The sequence below is a fragment of the Micromys minutus genome (genome assembly GCF_963924665.1).
Source record: "Micromys minutus genome assembly, chromosome: 25".
Classification (NCBI taxonomy): Eukaryota; Metazoa; Chordata; class Mammalia; order Rodentia; family Muridae; genus Micromys; species Micromys minutus.
In genome coordinates, this window is record NC_137960.1 from 14,233,458 (window position 1) to 14,257,861 (window position 24,404).

General features: G+C 45.5%; 1 protein-coding gene across 1 annotated transcript in view; it reads left to right on the plus strand.

The window, feature by feature from the left end:
* The first annotated feature begins 355 nt into the window (after positions 1–355).
* UBE2D1 (ubiquitin conjugating enzyme E2 D1) overlaps positions 356–24,404 on the plus strand; it is a 31,286-nt gene continuing 7,237 nt past the window's right edge. Inside the window, exons 1-3 of the mRNA XM_080937905.1 lie at positions 356–512; positions 23,791–23,854; positions 23,944–23,975. Of these exons, the coding sequence (XP_080794031.1) occupies positions 489–512; positions 23,791–23,854; positions 23,944–23,975 (120 nt within the window). The 5' untranslated portion in view covers positions 356–488. The remainder of the gene's footprint in view (positions 513–23,790; positions 23,855–23,943; positions 23,976–24,404) is intronic.

The window sequence follows — 24,404 nt, forward strand, 5'->3', positions numbered from 1 at the left end:
AAAAGGTGGAATGCAATTGACGAAGACTCCTCACGCCCCCAGGGGCGAGCGGAGGAGACCGAAATATCTGCAAAGGAAGTTAAAATCCGCTGCAGGGTCTGTGCGAGGAGGAGCGATCCGTGGTTCGCAGCAGCTCCTAAGAGCCGACAGCTCACCCGCTGTCCCGGTTTTTGCACATTCTAGACCTTGCTCTGCAGAGAGGCTGCTGGGAGTAGCGGCAGCCTGGTCGCAACTGTCACCCACGGGTGACCGGACGACGCCCGCGCGGGCGGCAGAGGCCGAGCCTGGGACTACACTTCCCAGTGTGCCAGGCGGGCGGGGCGCGGCGGGGAGGGCGCAGGCTCCTTCCCAGCAAGCGAAGGCGGAAACAAAAGAGCCCGGCGCCGCCGCCCGCACACTCGCGCACCGCGCCCGGGCGCACACGGAGCAGCCCCGCGAGGCGGCAGCCCGGGACACGCGGACCCGCCGCAGCCCCCGCCGCCTGCCCCATGGCGCTGAAGCGGATTCAGAAAGTGAGTGGCGGCCAGGACCGGCCTGGGTGTCCCCGAGAGGTCCCCAGAAGCCCCGGGCGCACGGCGTGGGAGGGGCGCGGGCACTGGGGAGGCCGGGGTACCGATCGGCCCCGCACAGGTGAGGCGTGCATCTGCAGGGTCCGGGTACTTGGAACCCGGGGCGACCCGATCCGGTCGTGTCCTTTCCAGGCTGAACCTAGAACCACGGGTGCGGGTGCCCGTGATATGGCCAGATTGTCCCGGGGTGTGTGCATCCCCGCTGGGCCGGGGCTTGCGCTGCAACGGGGGGCGGCCTGCGCCCCCTATCATGTCGTGGGTCCACACAGTGTCTCCGGGAGCCCTCCTTCCTGTGTTCGTACCCTGGGTTCCTGAGGACAAGGAAGGTGTGGCGGGCCTACGGCCTTTATTCTCAGAGTGGGGTTGGGTCTTTCTGGGTTCTGCAGTAGGCTGGTACTCAGTAGGAGGAAAAGACTGGGGAAGCGGGATTGGGGCGGAGGAGCCAGCAGAAAGCTCTTGCCCCTGCTATTTTGGTGGTTCTGCACACAGCTGCCACTTCAGGTCACATAGCTGTACTGAGAACATAGTTGCTGATACACAGCAAGATGACCTCCTGGCTGTGATTCAGAGCGAGGCAAGCCAAGCAGGTTTGTTGGTTTTGTTTGTTTGTTTTATTTTACGCCCTCGTGATAAACTTAGATGTCGAGTTGAAGACACAACACTAAGAACCACAAATTAAATTGTTTGGATGCTTTGATGCATGAGTAGAGAACGAGGAAGACAATCGGAAGGGTCAGTCAACCCATAGGGTCTGTCCCAACCCTCTCTTTGTATTCTTTACCGCACCCATTTCTCTTGTTGGCCCGTCCCCTGACTGAGAGTGTCTTTTAACATTTTACACTGGTAGTCCTTGCTGCTGGGAACATGGTGTTTGGGAGCGCTTTGGAAGCAAATGCGCCAACAGTGGATAATGTGTTTGGTAATTGATTTCACACGGAAAATGGGTGGCTCCCCAAACGTTTTCTCAACCTTTTCCAGCTACACTTGACTGCAAATGTTCTGAATTAGAGTGGTAGCAGTCAGGCATCTTTCGGTACAGAGGACAGCAACTTTTCCACGCAGCCACATTTTGGGTTCTTTTTTTTTTTTTTTTTTTTTTTTTTGGTTCAAGCCCTAGCTGTGTAGACCGTCGCTGTTCTTTGTACCGCTGAAGGTCAACTCAGTATAAAAATGTAAGATCAGCGTTTATTAAATAATGACGTTTTCTCGTTGGAAGATAACATGGTTCCACTTTATTTTTAACCGTATAAACAAGCCTAATTTTGAAGCTGCGGTCTTCATGACCGTGCAGACTTCCGAACGCCAATGTACTGTTGGTTCCCATTTGGAAGTTTTCGAACTTTGCTTCCTTTCACGGTGGTGGCATTTCAATGTGGCTTTGCTATCTCTCTCTCTCTCTCTCTCTCTCTCTCTCTCTCTCTCACACACACACACACACACACACACACACACCAGTAACTCTTAGATGCCATAGGCGTTATCTACAGTATATATATATATATATATATCCATCCAGAGAAACAAGATATTGTATGTGTATGTCTTGATATGTCTTGTTGCTCATGCTAAGCCCCATGTATTTGACTTATGTTAGTATGGCAAATGTCCACATCACATCTTCTTTCTTTTCTTTCTTTCTTTTCTTTTTTAAAGATATTGTGTGTTAAACAGAGTTGTCTGGTATGAAGATAGCCTTAAATACAACTGATGGCAAATCTGTGACAAACTGGCATTTCGGAGAAGACATTGAAGGTCATATGATTCCATGCTCCTGTCACAAATCATATCACTTCATAAATACATGCCAGCCACCCCTTCACCCCTAACTGGTTCTACCGTCTTTTTCCTTTCTCGCCTGTCATCTTGCTTAGAACCAAGTCCAAGTTGAACAAGCTGCCCCCATGAGCTGCTACAGCCCCCTCTGACATCCCGTGTTCTGATTCTCATTTGACTCTGGTTCAGTCCAACAAATGGAGTTCAATGCTAACCTTTGGCCTTGAAAAAAAAGATTTATTTTTAGTGTGTGTGTGTGTGTGTGTGTGTGTGTGTCTGTGAGTACTTGCCACATGTGTGGGGGTGGTCACAGGGGCTAGAAGAGGAAAGAGAAGACATCAGGTATCCTGATGCCAGAGCCATAGGTGGTTGTGAGGTGCTAGGAATTGAACTTGGGTCCTCTGGAGGTGGAGTGAGTGGTCTTCGTTGCTGAGTCCCTAGCCGCCACCTCCTCCTCCTCCTCCTTCTTCTTCTTTTTATATCTTTTAAACAAGCAGAAAACTTCAGGCCATTGGGCAATGCTATTTCTTTTCCTAAAGTATCAGGCCTTGAAGTTCATGGAACCCCAGGTCTGCAGTGGTGTAGCTGAGAGTACTGGCAAAGAGACAGTCCCTAGGGCAGGGAGCAGTCACTGCAGAGCCCAGGGCTGCCAGGGGAAAGATGCTGAACCTCGAGGTTGAGGTGAGGTTAGCATGGAAAGGTCAAAAGCCTTGATGTTCTCCTCTTGATCTGAAGAGAAAACCTGAGGCTGGAATTGAGACCAGTTTTGCCCAGGCTTAGTCTCTTGAGAAGTGATTTGGCACCTTTGAGAATAATGTTCACAGCTTCTCGTTTCTCCGCCTATGAAAAGAACAAAGATGCGGGACTGAGACTGTGTCTTTTCTACAAAGCATGTGGACAGGGGCGCGTCAAATATATCCCCATGCTGGAGTAGACTAAAGGATTTAATGCTCTAATTTAGACACCCTGTACCAGTTCTGCATTTCAGCTCATAAATTTACACACCCGTGGCCTATTTTTAGACACAGAGAACGATGTTATTACAGCCGCCTAAATCACTGAAGGGATAAAGTTTGAGCAAAATCTTGAGGGAAGAAGCCCGTGGCGGATTTGACAAAAGAGGGCGGCTTTCAGTTGTGTGTCTGTTGTTAGTTTCTTTTCTAGGTGTTTCTTCTGTGAACACTGGTTTTCAGTCCTCAGTACACTTTACTTTGGGGGAAAAAAATCACTTTTTAAACGATAAATGTTACAGTACAACACTGAACACTTTGAGACCTAGGGGAGAAAGAATCCTAATGCAGCCATTAGTTATCAGCAGCGTGTTCTCTCTCTCTTTGTGTTTACTTTCCAGAAGGAATTTTAGGTAATAATCACACTACGTGGTGTGTGCTAGACCTTGGCTTTTTTTTTTTTTTTTTTTTTTTTTTTTTTTTGTCTTCTGAAGAGTGAAACAAAAGGCTTTTCTTTCACAAATATCGTGACATAGATAATTATCCTTCCCTATATAGTGTTCTGTCCCAAAATGAAACATTTGGGGGCCGGGAGTGTGGCTCAGTGCTAAGACATCTACCGCTTTCAAGGCTCCGGGTTCAGCCATCAGCACCACAGGAATAAGTAAGCTGCCTCTGGTTCCAAAAGTTGGACATTTGGCTTTTTAATAATTAATCTAAATCGTGTGCGCGAGCGTAAATTAAAATGCAGTTTTTGTAACTGTTCTGAGCTGCTCTGGTTTCGGTTTGTATGATTCTGCATCCTAGTGTCTGTGCTGGTCTGGTAAACACCGCATCTTAAGCAGCCAGACCCCCTGTACCTGTGCCATCATCAAGGGCAAGAGAGGACCCAGCTTTTGTTCCTGGCTCTGTGACAGACTTCCGTTTTCTTACCCATACATGTTCCAAAGGTTGACAGCCACAACCATGTTCGGAGGTTGCTCTGCCTAACACCGTGCCGGAAGCTTACCCGCCGTGAGTTGTCGGATCCTTCATGAGCCCGCAGAGCTAGAAACAGTCTTATTCCCATGTCTGAAACAAAGGCACAGAGACGTTAATTGGGGTTCACAGGATCACATATCTGGGATAATGGAACTGGATTCCAGGTGGGACAGTCTGCCCAGAGATGACACAATCACAGACTTCTTTCTCCAGCATACGGACCTTTATGCTGTTGGGTGGGTGATTGGATTTTTTTTTTTTTTTTTTTTTAACTGGAAGACATGGAGTCAAGGAGCTGGGGGTTTAGCTCAGTTGGCACAGTGCTCACCGAAATACACAGATCCCTGGCACAGTGTCCGGTTCCTGTTATCCCAGCACTCAGGAGACAGGGTTAGGAAGGATCCGTTCAAGGTCGTCCTCTGTTTCATACTGAGCCAGAGGCCAGCCTGGACTATCGGAGACCCTGTCTCAAAGGTAAAACGCATAAGAATGATTTAAGCCAGATGAATTTATTTAGTGCTCAGCGAGATGATGTTCAACCCTGTAATTAGGACTCTGCATGTTTAGCCGCCACCACAGCTCAGCTCTGAGGGATGCTCGGTCACCCTGCTCCTCAGAGATGGCCCTCGTCACTCAACACCGGAGAGTAACAGCTTCATTCATCTCCCTATACCCCTGGAAATGTTGACTCCTCCAGGGGGATTTAGAGAAACAACTACTCAGGAGTTCTTTAGACAGTCTAAGGGTATCATTTTATTGTGGAATTTTCACTTGCCGTAATTGTGAACGGGCCCCATTCGTTTAAGTGCCTGTCGTGGCTTTGGGTAGTAATTCACATTAGAAGATCCAGTGCAAGATTACAGAAGGAGAGAGATAGCCCTAAAGAAAACACAGGGGCCCAGTATCTTTATTATTTGTAGATGGTCAGTTTGGCTCAAGAGGAGAGGAAGCAGAATTCTTTCTCAAGGAAGAGTCCGTGGTGGGGATTTTGCTGTCCTTAAGTCCCTGTGATTAAAACTCCTTTTATTAAAATTAAAGTATTTTGCTCCTGTCTGTACTTTTTTTCTTTTCTTTATGGTAACAAAGGTGCAGAAAGATGAGGTAATTTATCGTAGCTGAAACGTTCTGAGACCCCTCTCTGAGGAGGTGAATGGCATAGACTTAGATGAGACTGTTGGTGTCTGTTCACGGGAGCCAGACACATAAGAGCCAAAGGATAGCTGCAGATCGCCTCCAGGAAGCCAGGAGCATCCCGGCCCCTTAGGCTCCCCCGAAGTACACTAAAAGCATTGGGGCCTGTATTTTCACTCAGTGTTGCTAATGAAAAGCGATACAAGGAAGATAACAGTTGCTTAGCAATATGTTGGTCCCCACCCCACCCCCTTTTCAATATCAGGAAAAAATGATATTTTATTGAAAACAGTCATTACGTGACTTGGCCCATCTCTCACCATCAAAGTCCTGGAGCAGCATTTGGTTACTACTCAGTAGGCCTGGATTTGTAATTTGGGGGCCACCCACCAGAGAACACAGGTGTGGGAATGCAGACTGTCTTGGTCTGTGTGATGCCTTCCCCCCCCCCAGAAGCTGAGGTCATGTGCATTTACTTGCTTCTGGTTCAGCTTCACACAGATAGCACAATGGCCTTCCACATGTGTTCTCCTTGGGGTGGAGAGGAAGCAGTGTAAGGTCTAGAAGCTCAGGATCCCACTGTCTTGCCTCTTCCTGGGTAATTTTTGCCAATCACTCTTTCTGATCTGTATATGTTGCTTATCTTAAGGGATACCATATTGCTTAATGGGAAGGCTCTCAGGTATAAAGTATCCTCTTCAAAGGAATGGACAGGGTCACATCCACATCCATTCTTCCACTTTAAACTTGTTCAGGTAATGTCTGTCTGTCTGTCCGTCTGTCTGCCCTTGGGTATATATATTATCTTTCCCTTACCACCTGAGCTGAAATCTCTGTTAAAACCTTTACTTAAATTCCAACTCTTCTGGGCTGGAGAGATGGCTCAGTGGTTAAGAGCACTGACTGCTCTTTCAGAGGTCCTAAGTTCAAATCCCAGCAACCACATTGTGGCTCACAACCATCCATGATGAAATCTGATGCCCTCTTCTGGTGTGTCTGAAGACAGCTACAGTGTACTCACATATACTAGAAAAATCTTAAAAAAACAAAAATTCCAACTCTTTCTTCATGAAACAGGGCCAGCCTGTCATCCACACACAAGATAAAAAGTTCTGTGCTTAGACACATTTCCAGTTAATACAAAGTGTCAACCCTTAGACACTCATTGTTTTCTGCCTCAAGTAGCAACAAAGTATACAGTCAGTGAGGCCCCGCCTTAGTGTTCAAGAGTAGCACCTTGATTATTTTAATTATTGTTACTTTGAGACAGATTCTGTATAGCTGACCTCAAACCCATGTTCTTTCTTCCTTAGCTTCCTAAGTTTTGGGATCCATTGGTGTGCAATTCCGTGCCCGATTTAGGATGGATTTTTTTCAAACATAAACAGTTATTAAGGACCTACTCTTTGCCAATTATTAAGGAGGAACTCGGGCTGGAGAGATGGCTCAGCAGTTAAGAACACTGGCTGCTCTTCCAGAGGTCCTCAGTTCAATTCCCAGCAACCACATGGTGGCTCACAGCCATTTGTAATGGGTTTTGTTTTTTTGTTTTTGTTTTTAAAGAAGCAAACTCTGGGGGCTGGAGAGAGAGAGATGGCTCAAAGTGTGTTTGCTGTTACTCCCAAGGAATTTGGTTTCCAGCATCCATACCCTGTCTGAAGGTTTACAGTTGGCTGCAGCTCCAGCCCTAGGAAATCTCATACCCTGTTCTGGTCTCTTCGAGAAGCTGCACACATGCGCCTGTACACAGAGAGATAAAAATAAAATTAAGATTTTAAAAAAGAATAGAGCTGTGAAAAGTGATATTTAATAACAAGTACTTGGTGGCTATTTTCATGTTTTATATACCCTTTGAAAATAGGTTTTCTCTCTTCTTTTGACTTTTTTCCCCCTGAAACACTACCTCTCTTTGTTAAAATGAACTAAGTGGTAAGTTTTGATAATGTAGCAATCAAAAGGCAGTATAGGGGCTGGAGAGATGGCTCAGGGATTAAGATACTAGATGCTCTTCCTGAGGACACTGGTTTGATTCCCATACCCACATACTGCCTCACAACTGACTGACTCCAGTTCCAGGGAGCCTGACACCCTCTTCTAGCCTCCCCAGGCTCCAGACATGTTACCACTCAATCAAGCAGTACACCCATGCATACACAATGATAAAATCACAACCATTTAAAACAAGCAAATAAGACTAAGCGGGGGAGAGGTGATGTGTATCGCATTCCTTATGTCTAGAATCTGCCGTGCATTTCGTGAGGTGTGCAGTCCTGTCACGTTTTCCTTGGTTCTGAGAGTGTGTTTGAACACAGATACTTCTTACTCAAAACTTACAAAGTAGTGTCATGTCACTTTTGTGAGCTCCAACGCAAGTGCACTCGAGAGAAAGAGAGAGAGAGAGAGGAAAGGGGGAGAGAGAGAGAGAGAGAGAGAGAGAGAGAGAGAGAGAGAGAGGTTCTTTTCATTTGCTTACTCTTGTGTGTTGTTTCTCTTGAGCACATAGCCTTGCTCGATTCTGCACAGGGGTATCCTGGGGAGTGGAGCACCCCAGCCGTCATGATCCTGGGGTGAGTGGATCCGGGTGAGAAGAGGGCTCTACAAGAGCTCAGACAGTCTAAACCTTGTTCTAGGTTTATCACCTGACCTTGACCAGGTCAAGCTGATGAGTAAATTCGAGCTTCTCCATGGTCCCTTCTGTGTATATGTGCACTGTGTCCATTATACATGTGTGTGTTTGTGCAAGTGTATGCATAATAACAACATCTAACTCTTCCTCACTATGATAGGGGATTGACCCACATGCTATGCAAAGGGCTCTATCAGTGATCGATATCCAGAGCCTGCCTTTTATACTTTCAAACAAACTTAAATGTCATTTGTATTTTTTTTCATTCAGCAAATATCTGAACTTGGTACACAGGTTAAAAAAATAAAATTGAGCGGTGTGCTCTTCAGCCACAGGAGACAAACTCTGATGTCTTTAAGATAAAAGAAAATTTCAGTGTTAGCATCACAAAGTGTAATATACTGTTGTGAGTCTTCTGATCCTTGGTCAGTTACTTGTGATGCAGATTAGTGTTTCTGTATCGTGCTGATTCTGTAATTCGGTTTTCTAATTCTGTTTAGCTTCTATCTCTTTGACAGGTGTCTTGGTCCTTTAAGGGTTTTTTTTCCAGGTAATTAGAGGGAGCTGCCTTACAAAGCTGCCTATGGGCAGAGTTTTAGGGATCCCTAGTGATACATTTATGGAATACCTTCTGATACAAGGTATACTAAATGAGTGAGGAGATTCATGGGAAAGTACTATAACAGTAATAAAGGTAGGATAAAAACTGTAACTATAAGTGGATAGATGGAGGGAAATACCAACCATGAGGAAAGAATCATGTATCTCTACTGGGAGGCAGTAACAGACAGGGAGGACAAATCCTTTTGGAGGAAATTAGGAGCTCTTCAGTAGAAAAGATGGACTTGGATGGAGACCTAGAGGAGGGTAAAAGATGTAAGGACTCCCTGTTTGTACAGAAAGCTATAGAACTAACTCAAGACACTAGACTTGATTGGTTTGGAGCAGATAACCATGCCTTTTGAAAGCTTAGATGGAGTAGGACGTGGGGCCTTGGTGCCTGGAGGCCATGCTGAGAATCGTCTACTCCGTGCAGAGTCGGCCTGGTGAAGCCGTGAAACGGCTGGTTGGGCAGGATGCTGTGTCCTTCTCTGTGTGCAGTGTTATTCTGATGAATGTCCTGCAAAGGCAAGCGAGGGACCCTGGGCATAGAACAGGGAATTGAGGGTGAGAGAAAGCTGCTAATTAAATGATGTTTAAGGTAAGACTTGAAGATAAAGGGAGAGGATGGTAAAATTAATGAGAAGTGGGGCGGGATATGAATGTGTGTGTAAGTTGAGAGGGGAGGTGATTAAGAAAATTCCTAAGAGGAAGCCATGTTGAACCATACAGTACAGGCAAGATAGTATTTTGGGAAATTGAAAGTCATCTTGGGTAGGGCAAAGATGTCTGTTTGTCCTCCCTCCCTCCCTTCCTCCCTCCCTTCCTCCCTCCCTTTCTCCTTCCTCCCTCCCTCCCTCCCTCCCTCCCTCCTTCCTTCCTTCCTTCCTTCTTTCCTTCCTTCCTTCCTTCCTTTCAAGTCTGGGCCTAGCTGTGTAATCTCAGTTTGCCTTAAAGTTACTGTGTAGCGCAGGGCAGCTTCGAACTCGTGATTCTCAGCATTTCGAGTTCCGAGAACCACCAGTGGCCTACACTGCCATCCCAGCTGTAAACCTTACTTTGCAATGAATGGAAACTATTGCAAAGACCTGACATGGTTGGTGTCCTGTGGACATGTTGGCGTCAGCACTGTGTTAGGTGGAAAAATCGAAAGAGCTGTTTACAAAGTGTTTTTAACTGTGTCCATGGCAGGGGCCATGGAGACTCTCTGGAGTTGCTCTGATCTCCACCCCTTGCTTGGCCCTTCAAGTGAAGTCTTCAAGGTTGTCTGGCTTCTTTGGATTGGAGAGATGGCTCAGAGGTTGAGAGCACTGGCTGCTCCTCCAGAGGTCGTGAGTTCAATTCCCAGCAACCATCTGTAATGAGATCTGGTGCCCTCTTCTGACATGCAGATATATATGCAGAACACTGTGTATATAATAAATAAATATATTTTTAAAAAGATTGTCTGGCTTCAAGTCTCTTCAGGCTCCTCCTCCTGCCAGCCAGTTTGCACCTGGATGCTTTGGTGAGATCTCTCCAACTCCTTGTCCTGATAGATCTCTGCTCTGACTACAGCAGATGCCTTTACCCTGTGGACCTCCACTGGCCTGCATTCAGTTGCCTTCTAGAACTTTCTGGGGAGGCATAAGGACCAGGGAGAATCAGAACACTTTGGTGTACTTAATAGTGAGAGAATATGAGATGCTGGAGTAGTCAGGAAGGGAAGGAATCAGATGACCAAATAGAGTTTAGGTCACTGGCATGAATAAATAACATTTCAGCTTCAAAACTTTCTAAAATAAATAAATATATAACTTAGATTTGTCTAAAGTATATTTTGTGGAATTCCTCAGCCAGAACTATATGCAATTGTATGTATCTATGGAACTCACTGAGGGCCTTCTATCTCAATGGATGCTATAAGACTGGGGAATGGTTCAATGGGTAAAGCATTTGACACCCAAATGTGCAGACCCACGTGAAGCCAGGTATGGTAGCATTCGTGTGGAGAATAATAAATAATCCTAGCACTCCTCTGCAGAGGTGGACACAGGAGAACCCTTGGAAGCTTGCGAGTCAGCTATCGGGGTACACAGAGACCCTGTTTCAAACAGTGGTGGCAGGTGAGGACCCACATGAGGTTGTGCTCTGACCTGCACGCGCTCCCCACGGTATGCGGACGCCTGCACTCATATGAGTGTGCACACACAGACATGCTCGCACACTCGGTGAAAAGCTAATAAAATAAAAGGACTGCTCGGAATTGGGTGCAAGATAGCAGTTGGGGAATGCAGCCATTGTGTCTGCTCGGAAGTCTAGAAAAGTGACTTCTGAGATGACACATTGGGTAGGACATACTCCCTAACCTTACCTACAAATTCTATTCTAAACTGGACTCTGGTCCCGAGGGTCATTGCTTTCTTTGCCCACCTCCTGCCTTTGTGGATTTTGTCTATATTATCTCTTTGGGAAGCAGCCTTGGACGGTGGCAATGACGTAGTGTGGGGAAAGCCTGCTGTACGTAAGAGTGGGAGCCAGAGTGTCCATATGAGAATCTAAGTGTGTTGGGCTGGAGAGATGGCTCAGGTTAAGAGCACTGACTGCTCTTCCAGAGGTCCTGAGTTCAATTCCCAGCAACCACGTGGTGGCTCACAACCATCTGTGATGGGATCTGATGCCCTCTTCTCGTGTGTCTGAAGACAGCAACGGTGTACTCATATACATACATAAAAGAAAGAAAGAAATCTAAAAACAAGAGACAGAAACATTCCTTAAAAAAATAATCTAAGTGTGTGTGTAATCTCAGTGCTGGAGAGGCAGGCGGATTCACTGGGCTCACTGGCCAGCTTGCCTAAACTTTGTTGTAGACCTATGAGAGAGGCTGTCTTCACACACACACACACACACACACACACACACACACACACACACACACACACACACAGAGCAAGCAGGGCTTCTGAGATGGCTTAGTGGGTAAAGCACTTGCTATACAAGTCTGATGACCTGGGTCAGATGGATGGAGAGAAGCCAGATGTGGTAGCACACATCTGTACTCCTAACACTCCTAGGGCAAGATTGGAGAGTTGGCAGAATCACCTACAGGCTCCTAGCTCTGCCAACCTGGTATAAGCAGGAACAACAGGGACTTGCCGTGGTAAGGAAGAGAATCAGCCCCAAGAGTTGGCCCCTTATATCATAGTGTGCACAACAGTGTGATGCTCACATGTGTATATACATCACACACATAGAGGTGTATGCGCCCACAAACACTAATGGTTAATAAAAACTGCAAGACAAGGTCAATGGCTTGAGGAAGTTAACCTATGGCTTCCATGCGGACCTGAGTCTGAAGCGTACTTACGCCTACAGTCACAGACACCCTGATATAAACAACCTTTGACAGACACCCCCGATGTGAGAAGTAGCCAGGACCAGCTTGTTGAAGTGAGCTTGGCTCCTATAATGAAACTAATTGATTTTGAAATCTTCCTAGAGAAAAACCATGTGGTATAAAATCAAGATGTCCTTTAGCTCAGATGCGTAGAGAGGACCTGTGTCAGGAGACACTTTGGACTGACATCTGTCTGTTGAGAGAGCTCTAGTCTTCCAGGTGAGATATCAGTGTGTGGACTATAAGCCCATAAAATGTTTATTTGCAGACAAATGTAGCTCACATGTCCTTTTTAAGGTAACACTGAATTAGGGGGTCGGGAGATGCAGTCCTGTAAGGGTCTTTGGCTTGTTTGGGGTTTTGAGGTAGAAGTGTTTTACCCTATTAATTGCTGGTGAAGCCAAGGGTTTTGAAATAATGGTCTCCTGTACTTGGCCCTGGATGATTTAAATCTGAGCCCATAAACCAGTCCCGGTGCGTAGCAGGGTTCAGCCAGCTGGATACGGCCATTAACAGTGTATCTTAGGCAGGTTCAGACCTTCTACCGGTTACGGAGAGACAACCACAACAGCATTTTCCAGTGTGCTCAGCATCAGTTCCGCACAAATATTTACTGCACAGCGTCGCGTTAAATCTTAGGGTAAACAGGGCCGCCCTGGCTTGCTCTGCCCCTCTGCTGACGCTGATGATGTTGAAGCCAGGAGATGGACACAGGCTCCTTCTCTCCAGTCCGGGCTTGCTGTCCCTGTATTTGTTTGTTTTCTTTGAATGAGGTGGGCCTCTTCTACTTTTAGACGTTAAGTCCCCAGAGGCAAGGGCCGTGTCCTGGTTGGTTTTGTGGAGAACACTTAGCATATTGTGGGGGTGTGTTATAAACACTCCATCTGTGCCCATTTAAATTCAGTTGAGGCCTCGAAGTGCTGAAGTGCTTCTCTTTGTATCTTGCTGATTATAGAACTCTGCACTGGAATAGAACATGCTTAGCCGCAGCAGAAGGCTCTAGAAATCCCTTAAGTACACTTTTTTTCCCCCAGCCTTGTAGGGGTTTTTGTTATTTTTATTTTGTTTATTTATTTTGTTGTTCAGTTGGTTGGTTAGTTGGTTGGGGCTTTTTGTTTGTTTTGTTTTGTTTTTGTTGTTGTTGTGGTGGTGGTGGTTTTGGTGGTGGTGTTGGTTTTGGAGGAGGTGGTGGTGGTTTTGGTGGTGGTGGTGGTGGTAGCTCTAGTCAGGCCGTAAGGACATTAGCCTATCGCCTATTAATAGTTTGCACTCTGAAATTTAGATACCCCCTACTGCAGGTCCGTCACACGAACTTAGAAAATCACTTCTTTGGCAGAGACCCCTTTCCTCTCAGGAGTGTTTTCATCTGTATTGATGGTATTTATTCGCTGCTTGGTCTATATTCCGATATAGAAGGTTAGCTTCCTTTAAGCGTTGCCTCAGAGGCGAAGAAACCTCTTATCCAACAGTCCATTCCTCCTTTGGAGTTCTGCAATGAAACTGAACCACCTGTCTACAGGGCATGCGCGTTTTCACCCAGCCTGTCTACAGGGCATGCGCGTTTTCACCCCGCGACCATGCCTTGATGTGTAGCTGATGTCCTTATTTAACAGCCATCCTTCACATCATGTGAACTCCATACATCCTTGTTTTTAATATCATGTTACTCATTAAGGCAAGCCTCATTTAAAAACTTACAGTGCTGGGCTGCAGAGATGGAAGAGTCTTTAAGAGCACTTGCTTTTCTTGCAGAGGATCCAAGGACTCATAATCACCTGGAACCTCCCCCTCTTCCACTCTCTCCCTACTAACCCCCCCCCCCCCCACACCATTAAAAACAAATTTTAAAGTAACAGTGTAAACTTCTGGTGAGCTACAAAATACATGGGCACAGTATACAGAAAGGTGAAGGGTTTTTACAAAATGAAGACAGTTGTGAACCTAACACTTAGGAAGTCCATCACAGGAACCCCAGAGGCATCTCTCCCTAGCTCTCCCTGCCCTCAGGTAAGTCGATGTTTTTGAACTGCCCTTAAAGGGAAACCTATACTGCGGCCGCTTTTGTCTGGTGTCTCCTGTATATCGTTTAAGACATGTATCTGAACTGTTTCATGGAGTTCAAGTTTCTTCGAAGACACTGCCTCAACACACAGCAAGGTCTGCCGCTCTTGGTGGACGTTCAGGTTGTCCTTGGTTTGGGGCTATTGCCAATGAGACCCCTAAGGTGAACTTATGTGTGTTAGGTGTGTATTCCACAGTAGGACCGCTTTGTGGTACACTAACTATATCTGGGCTTAGATGTTGCTTCTTACCTGTTTTCTGTGTGCACAGACTAAGGGTCCCACCTGCCTCACGTTTCCCAACATGGATACTTTGTCTTCTTAGCCATTCTAGTGAGTACGGTGGATTAGCATTTGATTCTAATTTGCATATCCTTGGTGAACTTGGGTCCATTTTGTGTGTGTGTGTGTGTGTGTGTGTGCATGTGTGTGCTTATATGCCGATGTGCACACATGGAGGTCACAGGTTGACAACATGGTCTCTCTACTTTATCTGTCTGTCTGTCTATCTGCTTATTCTTTCTTTTTTTCTTTTTTTTCTTTTCTTTTTTTTTTTTTTTTTTTTTTTTTTTTTGGATATAGGTCTTTGATACCCAATGTAGTGCTTGGCCTAGCCTATAACTCACAGTGTTGACCATCTTGAACTCAGAGATCCACCTGCCTCCGCCACCCAGTGCTGAGATTAAAAGCATGTGCCACCATACCGGTGCACTCCTTTCCTTCTGGAGACAAGAGGTCTCTCACTGAGTCTGTAGCTTGCTGACTGAGCTAGGCTGGCTGGTCAGTGAGCCCATGGGTCCTCTGTCTCTGCCTTCCCAACATTGGAATTGTGGGTACTGCTGTGCCCAGCTGTGCTGTGAGTGCCAGGCATACAGCACTTTATGAGGCTGAGCCATCTCCGCAGCTCCTCAGTGTTAGCATTGGATATAAAGGCATTTTGCATCGATTAAGGTATCCTGACTAGTTCTATAGTAAGCCCCTTTTCTGTCCCAGAAAGATGCCCTGAACTTTGAGGATCAGACCCCTAAGGTCACCCCTGAGACTAGTTTGGCTCTTAAGTAAGTTTCCTGGGCTACTTGTCTGTTCACGTGTCTAAGAATTCATGACCTTCTTCCTATCCTTCCAGACCACATCTTATGAAAACACCTTTTTGGGGCTAGAGAGATCGCTCAGCAGTCGAGAGCACTGACTGATCTTCCAGAGGTCCTGAGTTCAAGTCCCAGCAACCACATGGTGACTCACACCATCTGTAATGGGATCTGATGCCCTCTTCTGGTGTGTCTAAGACAGCTACAGTGTGCTCATATACATAAAATAAATAAATAATTCTTTAAAAAGACACCCCTTTTCCCCCCTACAAATGCAGGCATGCGCTTTGAACTCGGTGTCTTGGGTAATTACCATCAAACTTGTCTTCTTGGAGACTTGAGAGGGTTTGATCACCATTTGGTCTTTAAGACAGATTCTAAGACAAAATGACAAAATTTGAATTGTGCATGTTAGGACAGAGTGTGTGCGGAAAAACCCTTTGAACTTTCATAATTAGCCCAGGCAGTTAAACTGGGCAGGGAATACATTGTTGTAAGATCTCCATCCACACCACAGACCATAACCCTTTGGCCACTGCTGACTTGGAGCAATGCCAGTGGTCAGGGTCCCACGTACTCTGAGATGAGGTTAGCTCAACACAGACCCCCCCACTGCACTGGGAAGAGCTACCGGAAGCAGTCACTTCAAAGTTGGTCAGCAGCGTTCAAAATAAACAGGAGGGAATGGGGTCTTGGGGTTTTCGAAACTAGAAATAAAACCGAGAACATTCTAACAGCTGTTCTCTCTGAGCTTGGAGACTTTTCTAGCATGCATCTTACACACCATGCACCAGAGATCTTTGCCAGATAATATCTTGTAGGTTGATAGCCTCTTGGCATTCATTTTCAGGTTCCATGATGTATAGTGACACATTAGGACAAAGGGCACACTCCATGTTAAGCAAACTATACAGTTCTCAAGTCAACGCTGTGCTTTTTACTTCAAGCAACCCACACACCTGTCAGGGAAGTGAGAGGTTTTTTTTTTTTTATTTTTTTTTATTTGTTTGTCAAATCTATTCATCCTCCGTTTCTTCTGAAATTTGATGGAAACGTGACTTAAATAATACTTAAAAATGTCTATGTGTGGGAAGCACCCTGTCAGGGATGCAGAACAAGAAGGGGGGAAGTTCTTGATTTCAAAATGAAAATAAAAACATCCCAACACTCAGAATTGGACCAGGTGCACACTCTTGTAATCCCAGCGCTATGGAGGCGGAGGCAGGGGAGTGGCGAATCTGAGACCAATTTGTTTACCTAGTGAGAGTCTCTCTTGGAATATAAGTGAAAATAAAAAGCAAAAGACATTCTAACAATGGAAGAAAGGGAGGGACAATCAGCTTTATTAAGAATTCATACAGGTGCCCAACACTAAGCTGTGTGCTTTCCTAGAACTCAGTAGAGTTCAAGGTCACCAGGGATATTTCCACATTCAGGCTGTGCACTTGGGAATCAGAGGGATATTATTTTCTTAGGGTTACACAGCTACTCGCAAAGGTCAGTAGATTTGGCTCCGAAGTTCTGACTTCTAAAAATGGTCTTTGAGGTTTCGGAGATGGCTCAGAGGTTAAGAGGACTTGCTGCTCTCCAGGGGACCCAGGCTTGGTTTCTAGCACCCATATGGCAGCTCACAACGTTCTGTGATTCCATTTCCAGAGGATCTGCTGTCTTCTGTGGATACTGACACTCATGGGCCCATGTCCCCCTTACAGACACAGGGACACACACACATATAAAATAAACCTTTAAAAATAATGGCTTTTGAGAGTTTAGCTCAGTGGTTGCCCAAGTTAAACAAGACCTGGATTCAATACCCATAACGTTCATTAGTTAATTTGAAATGTTTTTCATATTCCAGAAAGATCTCAACAGAATATGGGTAGTTGATGCACGTTCTTCCTCTGATGCCTACAGCTTTATGTAAACAACAGTGCGGTTACTTTCATGAGGACATAGCTTAGGAAGGACACAGCTTCCTCTGCTCTTCCACTTGTCCTTTCTCTGTTCTAGGATGGAGCTGTCTGGGATCTCACACTGGATTTTCTTGGTCAGTCTTTTTCATATCCTATAGTTGATGACAGTCACTCAGCTTTTCCTGGTCATATCAGAAGATGTTAACAAAAAGAAAAACCGCTTGTAATATATATAGAGATTTTTTTTTTAAAAAAAGGAAAAGAAAAGGAGTTCCATTCCATTTCTTCTAAATTCTACAAGAAGCTTGCTGAGGCAGGAGGATTTAAGTTCATGGCCATCTGGGGCTATATGAGTTCCAGGCCAGTGTGGGCCATGTAGTGACACCCTCTCTCAAACAGGAAGACACAGTAGGAGCAGTGGAATACTCTAAGGATATGTACTGTCCTGAGTACCATGTGTGTGTTTTCAATCACTTGCTTTATATGTGTGTGTAGTATACAAATCTGGAAGCTGTGGCAGCAGAGACTGTAGTAAATATTATAATAGCAGAGACTGAAGTAAATACTGTAATAGCAGAGACTGAAGTAAATACTGTAATAGCAGAGACTGTAATAAATACTGTAATAGCAGAGACTGTAGTAAATACTGTAATAGCAGAGACCGTATAACTGCTGTAATAGCAGAGACTGTAATAAATACTGTACTCTCCTTGAATGCTGTGTAACCTTTGTTCAGCATCCTCAGCTTGTGGGATCTGTGTTGTTCTTTTCTGTGGCTGTCAGGATTTCATGGTGTGTGGTGTAAGCCATCCCCTTATTGGTGGATCAATAGTTGCTGTCAGTATTTTGTACTTAGGGAAGATGCTATGCCAAATAGTCTCTCTCTCTGTGTGTGTGTGTGTGTGTGTGTGTGTGTGTGTGTATCTGCATGGTGATTTGTATGAAGTAAGTTACTGGGCCAAGGACTAGATGCATTTTCCAGGGTCATAGTCATACCAAATTGCCCTCCCCAAAGTTGTCTTTCAACATCCACCCCTCCCACATCAAGCCTCGTGCTCACGTTGCAGTTGAACTGTGAATGGGAGTATTCTCATCTGTTGACAATGGTTTGGTTCAGGTCATGGTCTGGCGTGTGCTCCACCCATTGCGTGTTTCGTTGTCCTCACAAGACACTGCTTTGCTTTCATGCACACGTGTAGATGTCATCATGGGTTGTAAAAAGATTGGTCTCGGGTACTCCGAGCTCTTTTGGCTGAACGTGGCTCGGAAGAGGTCTGCCTAAAGCCCGAGTGTTCCACCAAACATCAGAAGACTCTCTGTGGTGCATCTGAGATTCGAGGCAGGATTTACAGTGCTGTCAGCTCACGTGAGGACTCTGTGCTCTGGAGCAAATTGTATCATTCAGCGTCAGCTCTTAGGGAACAGAGGATTAGAACTAGTGGAGAGACGGCTGAACCCTAGCGTGTTTGTCTTGTTTTAAAGCTTATTTAACTCACTATCACTAGTCTGTGTGTGATGAACGTGGGGTCAGACAGAGGACAGACAGCTCGCGTGAATCAGTTCTCTCTTTCCCCCATGGAGTTCTCAGGGAGCGAACTTCAAGAGCCTTTCCTTTCTGAGCCATCTTGCTGGCCATCTTGTTACCGTCACTGAGTTGTTTGTTTGTTTGTTTGTTTTTAACACTCCAAACATAATATTTTCCATCACACTCTTAGGGTATCTGTGATGATTCCTTTTAGAACCGAAGTGAAGTTTCCGTGACCTACTAAAATAGTTATGAAAGTAAAAATACCAAATACATATGAATGATACAATAAAGCTAACACAGACCGCTCAGTGACTAGCACCACCGCAGGCTATTCAAGTACATTAATAAGAAACGAGTAAGCGTAAAACATCTTCGTGTATGTATATAAGTTGGTATTTTATTTTCATATTAGTGTCAAACTGTGCCCCACTAAATGCAAGTGAGGTGGGTTTGATATAGTTCTCTGGTGAAAAGTTTAGGTGAAAATCTGCCGTCAACACACAAATACAACACAGGAATATCGTTGCTGCATTTAAGAGAGCTTCCTTCGTAAAGGAAGAGAGGCTAAGGACTAAGGAGGGATGCTTGGATTATTACAGTGGAAGCTTCGGATGCATGTTAAGTGATTAGTTTACAGTGGCTAAGTAGCTGATCATTTGGGTGATTAAGCTTGAGTTATCTCACTGAATTCCTTTTTTAATGTATGATACGACAGAAGTCGATGCGTAGTGATGTCACTTACTGGAGAGGAAGACCATGAGGCCTATAAGGGAGTTTGAAAAGGGCATATAGCTGAGCGGCCCTTGACTCCTGGTGTCCCCTAAAACCACCCTGACAGCTGAGCTGACCTGAGGGCCAATGTAGATGCTGATGCTTGGAGGCAGTTCTCATAGACTGCACATCATCACGTTACACTTTCACCTCATGAGGTCACCTCAGAATTTCCTAAGTCTCCTCGTTTCTCTCTTTCTGCACTTAAGGTCTGCAGTTTTGCAGGTGAGGGAAGAACGTGTGTTTCACACCCTTGTCAGGTGCTCATTCTGCCTGAACTTGTGGCTGTGGTTGTGTATTCCCTGACGGACGTAGTTCAGGCTGTTTGATGTTCTGTCGGCTTGTTCTCCCTTACCTTGGGTGAGCTTTCTGCCGATACCTAAAGAACCTGCCTTTGCAGAGGTTACTTCTTAAGTTTGTTGATTAATGCTCTCTTCCAGAGAGGAAGTGGAATCAGGACTTTGAAGAAATAAGAATCAGACATTTCTTGTAAACGTAAATACTTTAAGGACACATGAAGAACAGCCTGACATTTGAGATTTGAACATGGTTCAAAGCTGTTGCAGCTGACATGTGGTTTTGGCTCATCTTGTTAATAAACACAAGTAATTAGTGTGCATTTGCATTTATACCTGATTCATTCTTGGCACATTATTACGATGCAAATGTGTATATGCAGATCATTAATAGCTTTTAAGCCACTCTGAGAGCCTGCTTTTTTTTCAGATTGACCAGCTATAAAATGAATACAAGCAAGTACTGTTTACATTAATGTTTAGAGCTAGGTGTGTTGGCTCATGCCTTTAATCCTGGTAGGCTGATTTCTGTGAGTTCAAAGCCAGTCTGGTCTACATAATGAGGAGGCAGCATGCTAGGTGGGGTTACATATTGATACTTTGTCTTAAAAAAAAGGTTTGGATACATTAATGTTTAGAAGACTTCACAAGTAGTTTTAGAAGCTTCCCAAATCCCAAATTAGAAAAAAAAATGATAGAAGGCAATCCAGCAATTGGACTGTGACTGAGAACAGCTCCTTCCCACTTTCATACTGTCGAAACTGTATGAATTGGCTCCAGGAAAACTGGCAAGAACTACTTCCATCTTGTCTCAGCATTTATCCCTATGGCTGCCGTAGGCTGGGGAGACCCTGCTGCACACTTCACCTGTATCCTGTCCTGCGGTTGTCATGGGAACTGTAGATGAAATAGTAATGTCACATCATACAAAAGAAAATTGAAACCTGGAAAGCAAAAGTCATTCTCTGTGGTCACCAGGTGTGGGGTGGTGCCCAGGCTAAAATGTCAAAGCCTTGCTCTTAGACACAGGGAATTCTCGGAAGACTGGTGTCTCCTCTTGCTCAACTGTGTACAGAGCAACACAGGAGCTGAGTTAGTTCGGTCTTGCTTGTACAGGGGAGAGAAGAAGAGAAGGGACAAAATGAAAGTAGCGAGAGGCATTGAGGGGACACGGTTTGGAAGGCAGACCCTGGGCTTGCACTGCACTCCCAGCCATGCCTCAGGTTTCACCACAGCTCTGAGCTGCCATCTTTCTGGTTTTTCTATTCCTGAAGTCTGGACAACATGGTTGGTAGTGTCTTAAGGTTAACCGGCATCTTCTCTCTTTGATTATTGGATGCACGAAGACGGGTGATCCAGAGGTGGGGGCATTGTGGAGTCGATGCCGCTCCTTACTTTGTTCTTACAGCTCCTGAGGTAGGGAAGCCCCTAGAATGTCCTGGGTCAGAACCACATGTCTTAGAAAGAACTCCACCACTCCAAGCTTACACCCCTACTTGTCTGGCTGGTGGTAACTAGTCTTCCAGATTGCCACCCTTCTGCCTCATCTTTGACCTCACAGGGCCCTTTAAATTGGAGCAACATTTCTTTTGTTCTTTGAGAGTCTAATACAGTATGTTTTTGTCAGGCTCTTCTCCATCCCCTAACTCTGACCAGATCCTTCCCCCTTCCTGCCCACCCAACTTCAATGCACTCTGTATAATGCTCTGGGATAGGTGGGGTGGATGTTCTATTTCTTCTCTGGCTTCAACCTACTTTCCCAGGCTCATCTCTCATCCTTCCCCCTCCAGTTCATCCCCTGTGGTCTGCTGCACTGCCTTCATCGGGATTAGATGACTTTTGTTCTTCCAAACTAAACCGGGTTCTTCAGGTATAATCTTTTCTTTGTGTGGTGGTAAGAATGAAGCCTGGGGCTTTCACAGGCTAGGCAAATGCTCTGCCCCCTTAGCTACATCCCTAGCCACGTATGGTCTTTGATATTGTTTTGCTTTTTAAGATTCATCTTTAAGGGCTGGAGAGATGGCTCGGCGGTTAAGAGCACTGGCAGCTCTTCCAGAGGTGCTGAGTTCAATTCCCAGCAACCACATGGTGGCTCACAACCATCTGTGATGGGAACTGATGCCTTCTTCTGCTGTGTCTGAAGACAGCTACAAGTAAAGTCAATAAATATTTTTAAAATTATAAAAGTTTCATCTTTAATTATGTGTGTGAGTGTGTGTCTATGTGTGCCTCCACACTTGAATGTGCTGGCCTGTGGAGTCCAGAAGAGAGTATTGGATCCCCTGGAGCTAGACTAAACAAGTGTTACATGAATGAGCTGTTGTTGTGTGAGTGCTGGTAAGTGAACTCGGGTCTTTTTTTTTTTTTTTTTTTTTTTTTTTTTTTTTTTTTTTGATTTAATTATTTTATGTATATGGGTACAAATGTAGCTGTCTTCAGACACACCAGAAGGGGGCATCAGATCCCATTACAGATGGTTGTGAATCACCATGTGGTTGCTGGGAATTGAACTGTACTGGCTGGTTTTGTGTCAACTTGACACAAGCTGAAGTTATCACAGAGAAAGGAGCCTCAGTTGAGTAAGTGCCTCCATGAAATCCAGCTGTAAGGCATTTTCTCAACTAGTGATCAAGGGGGGAGGGCCCAGCCCATTGTGGGTGGTGCTATCCCTGGGCTGGTAGACCTGGGTTCTATAAGAAAGCAGCTGAGCAAGCCATGGGAAGCAAGCCAGTATGTGACATCCCTCCATGGCCTCTGCATCAACTCCTGCTTCCTGACCTGCTTGGGTTCCAGTCCTGACTTCCTCTGGTGATGAACAGCAATGTGGAAGTGTAAGCTGAATAAACCCTTTCCTCCCCAACTCATTTCTTGGTCATGATGTTTGTGCAGGAATAGAAACCCTGACTAAGAAAGGACCTCTGGAAGAGCAGTCAGTGCTCTTAACCACTGAGCCATCTCTCCAGCCCCTTGGACTCAGGTCTATTTCGAGAGTAGTGCCCCTGAGCCTTTTCTCTCTGTGTGTGGTACTTAATACTGAATTCATATCTTTCTTATTTAAGAAAGATCGGTTCTTTCTCAGCAGAGGCTAGGATGGTTAAGTGATGTCCCGAAAGCTATGGAGCCACTTATAATTGGGATCTCTGGGACAGTGCTGGACAACCTGAAAGAGGTGTCTGCCGTTAGCCTTTCCTTCAATGCCTTGAGGCTAGAGAAGGAGCCATAAATCTATGCTGTAGGTTTCAGAACATGGCCTGACTACTTTGCTACTCTGTGTTGATACGTTGTTCATGTACACGTATTTGCGATTTCCAATAAACATGCATGTGTGGGCATTTGGAGGCCAGATGTTGATTGATGTCCAGTGTGTTTCTCAACTGCTTTCCACGTTATTCTTGAGATAGGGTCTTTCACTGAACCTGGAACTTACCAGTTCAACCAGGCTGGCTGGCCAGCAAATCCCAAGGATCTTCTCTCTCTCTCTCTCTCTCTCTTTCTCTCTCTCTCTCTCTCTCTCTCTCTCTCTCTCTCTCTCACGAGTGCAGGATTATAGGCTTTCATCACTGCATGCAAATTTTTACATGGGTGCTGGGTATTGAACTCTGGTCCTCCTGGTTGGGCAGCAAGCACTTTGTGGACTGAGCCATCTCTCTCCCAACCCACCTTCTCTCTTTGCACAGATCCTTGGCTCCTTCAAGTCATTCCTTAAGTACCCATGTTCCCAGGCTCTCTCCCCACTCACTGGACTGTGACTTCCTGGAAGATGGTCCTTGCTTGTTTGGGGCTGGACATGAAACCTGGGGAGTTTATGCACGAGTTGCTGTACCAGCCAGGACCTGCTTGTTGGTATCGTCTGAATAGCAAAGACATATGTGAACTTGCATACGGGCACAGTGGGGATTGTCAAGGAAAACGCTCTTGTTCCGCGTCATCCTTTCAGAGGCTGGGGCTCTCTCATAAAGGAGTTTAGTACAACTTCATTCTTCTACCCGTAATGGCAGGGTCCATGGTGAATAGAATCAACCAAAAATAATTGAAAGAGGAGTTGCTAGTCTGTGTCTTTCTGGGTTCTTCGTGCCTGTTTCTCCAGAAAGGGAAGGAGTAACTGCAAGTATTTCTGCTTTCCTTCAGGAATTAAGTGATTTACAGCGAGATCCACCTGCTCACTGCTCAGCGGGACCCGTGGGAGATGACCGTAAGTTCACTCTGTCGTTAGCTTTTGCTGCCCTTGGAAAGGATGGCTTTGAGCAACTGTAAGTGACTCCTGTTCCTCTGTATTTTCAGTGTTCCATTGGCAAGCGACCATCATGGGGCCTGTAAGTACAACTCACACGTGTGGGTTAATCCCCTCCACTTCCCCCTTTCGCTGTTCTGAGTTCTTGGCTTTTGACCTGTGAGATGTTCGTGACTCAGGATGAATATTCTCGTCCTCTGAATCACTCAGGAAGCAAAACATGATGGAGGGTTGGCGGTGATTTTTCTAAAGCATGGCTGGCCAATACCTGCCGGGTCACGACGCTATTTACCTGTTCTAATGGTTACATAGCAAGGTCACACTCTCTGTGCACACTGTCTGTGTGCTGGCCTTATTAATTCTTAATACAGCTTCAGTTGTTTTTTAAGGGAGGTGTGGTCTTCCTCACACACCCACAGTTCTCAGAGGTTTGAAGTAAGTCTGACCCAGGAGTGGAATCGCTGCATCTGGCAAGCATCAGCTTGCAGTAGGTCTCATCATGGGTCATAGA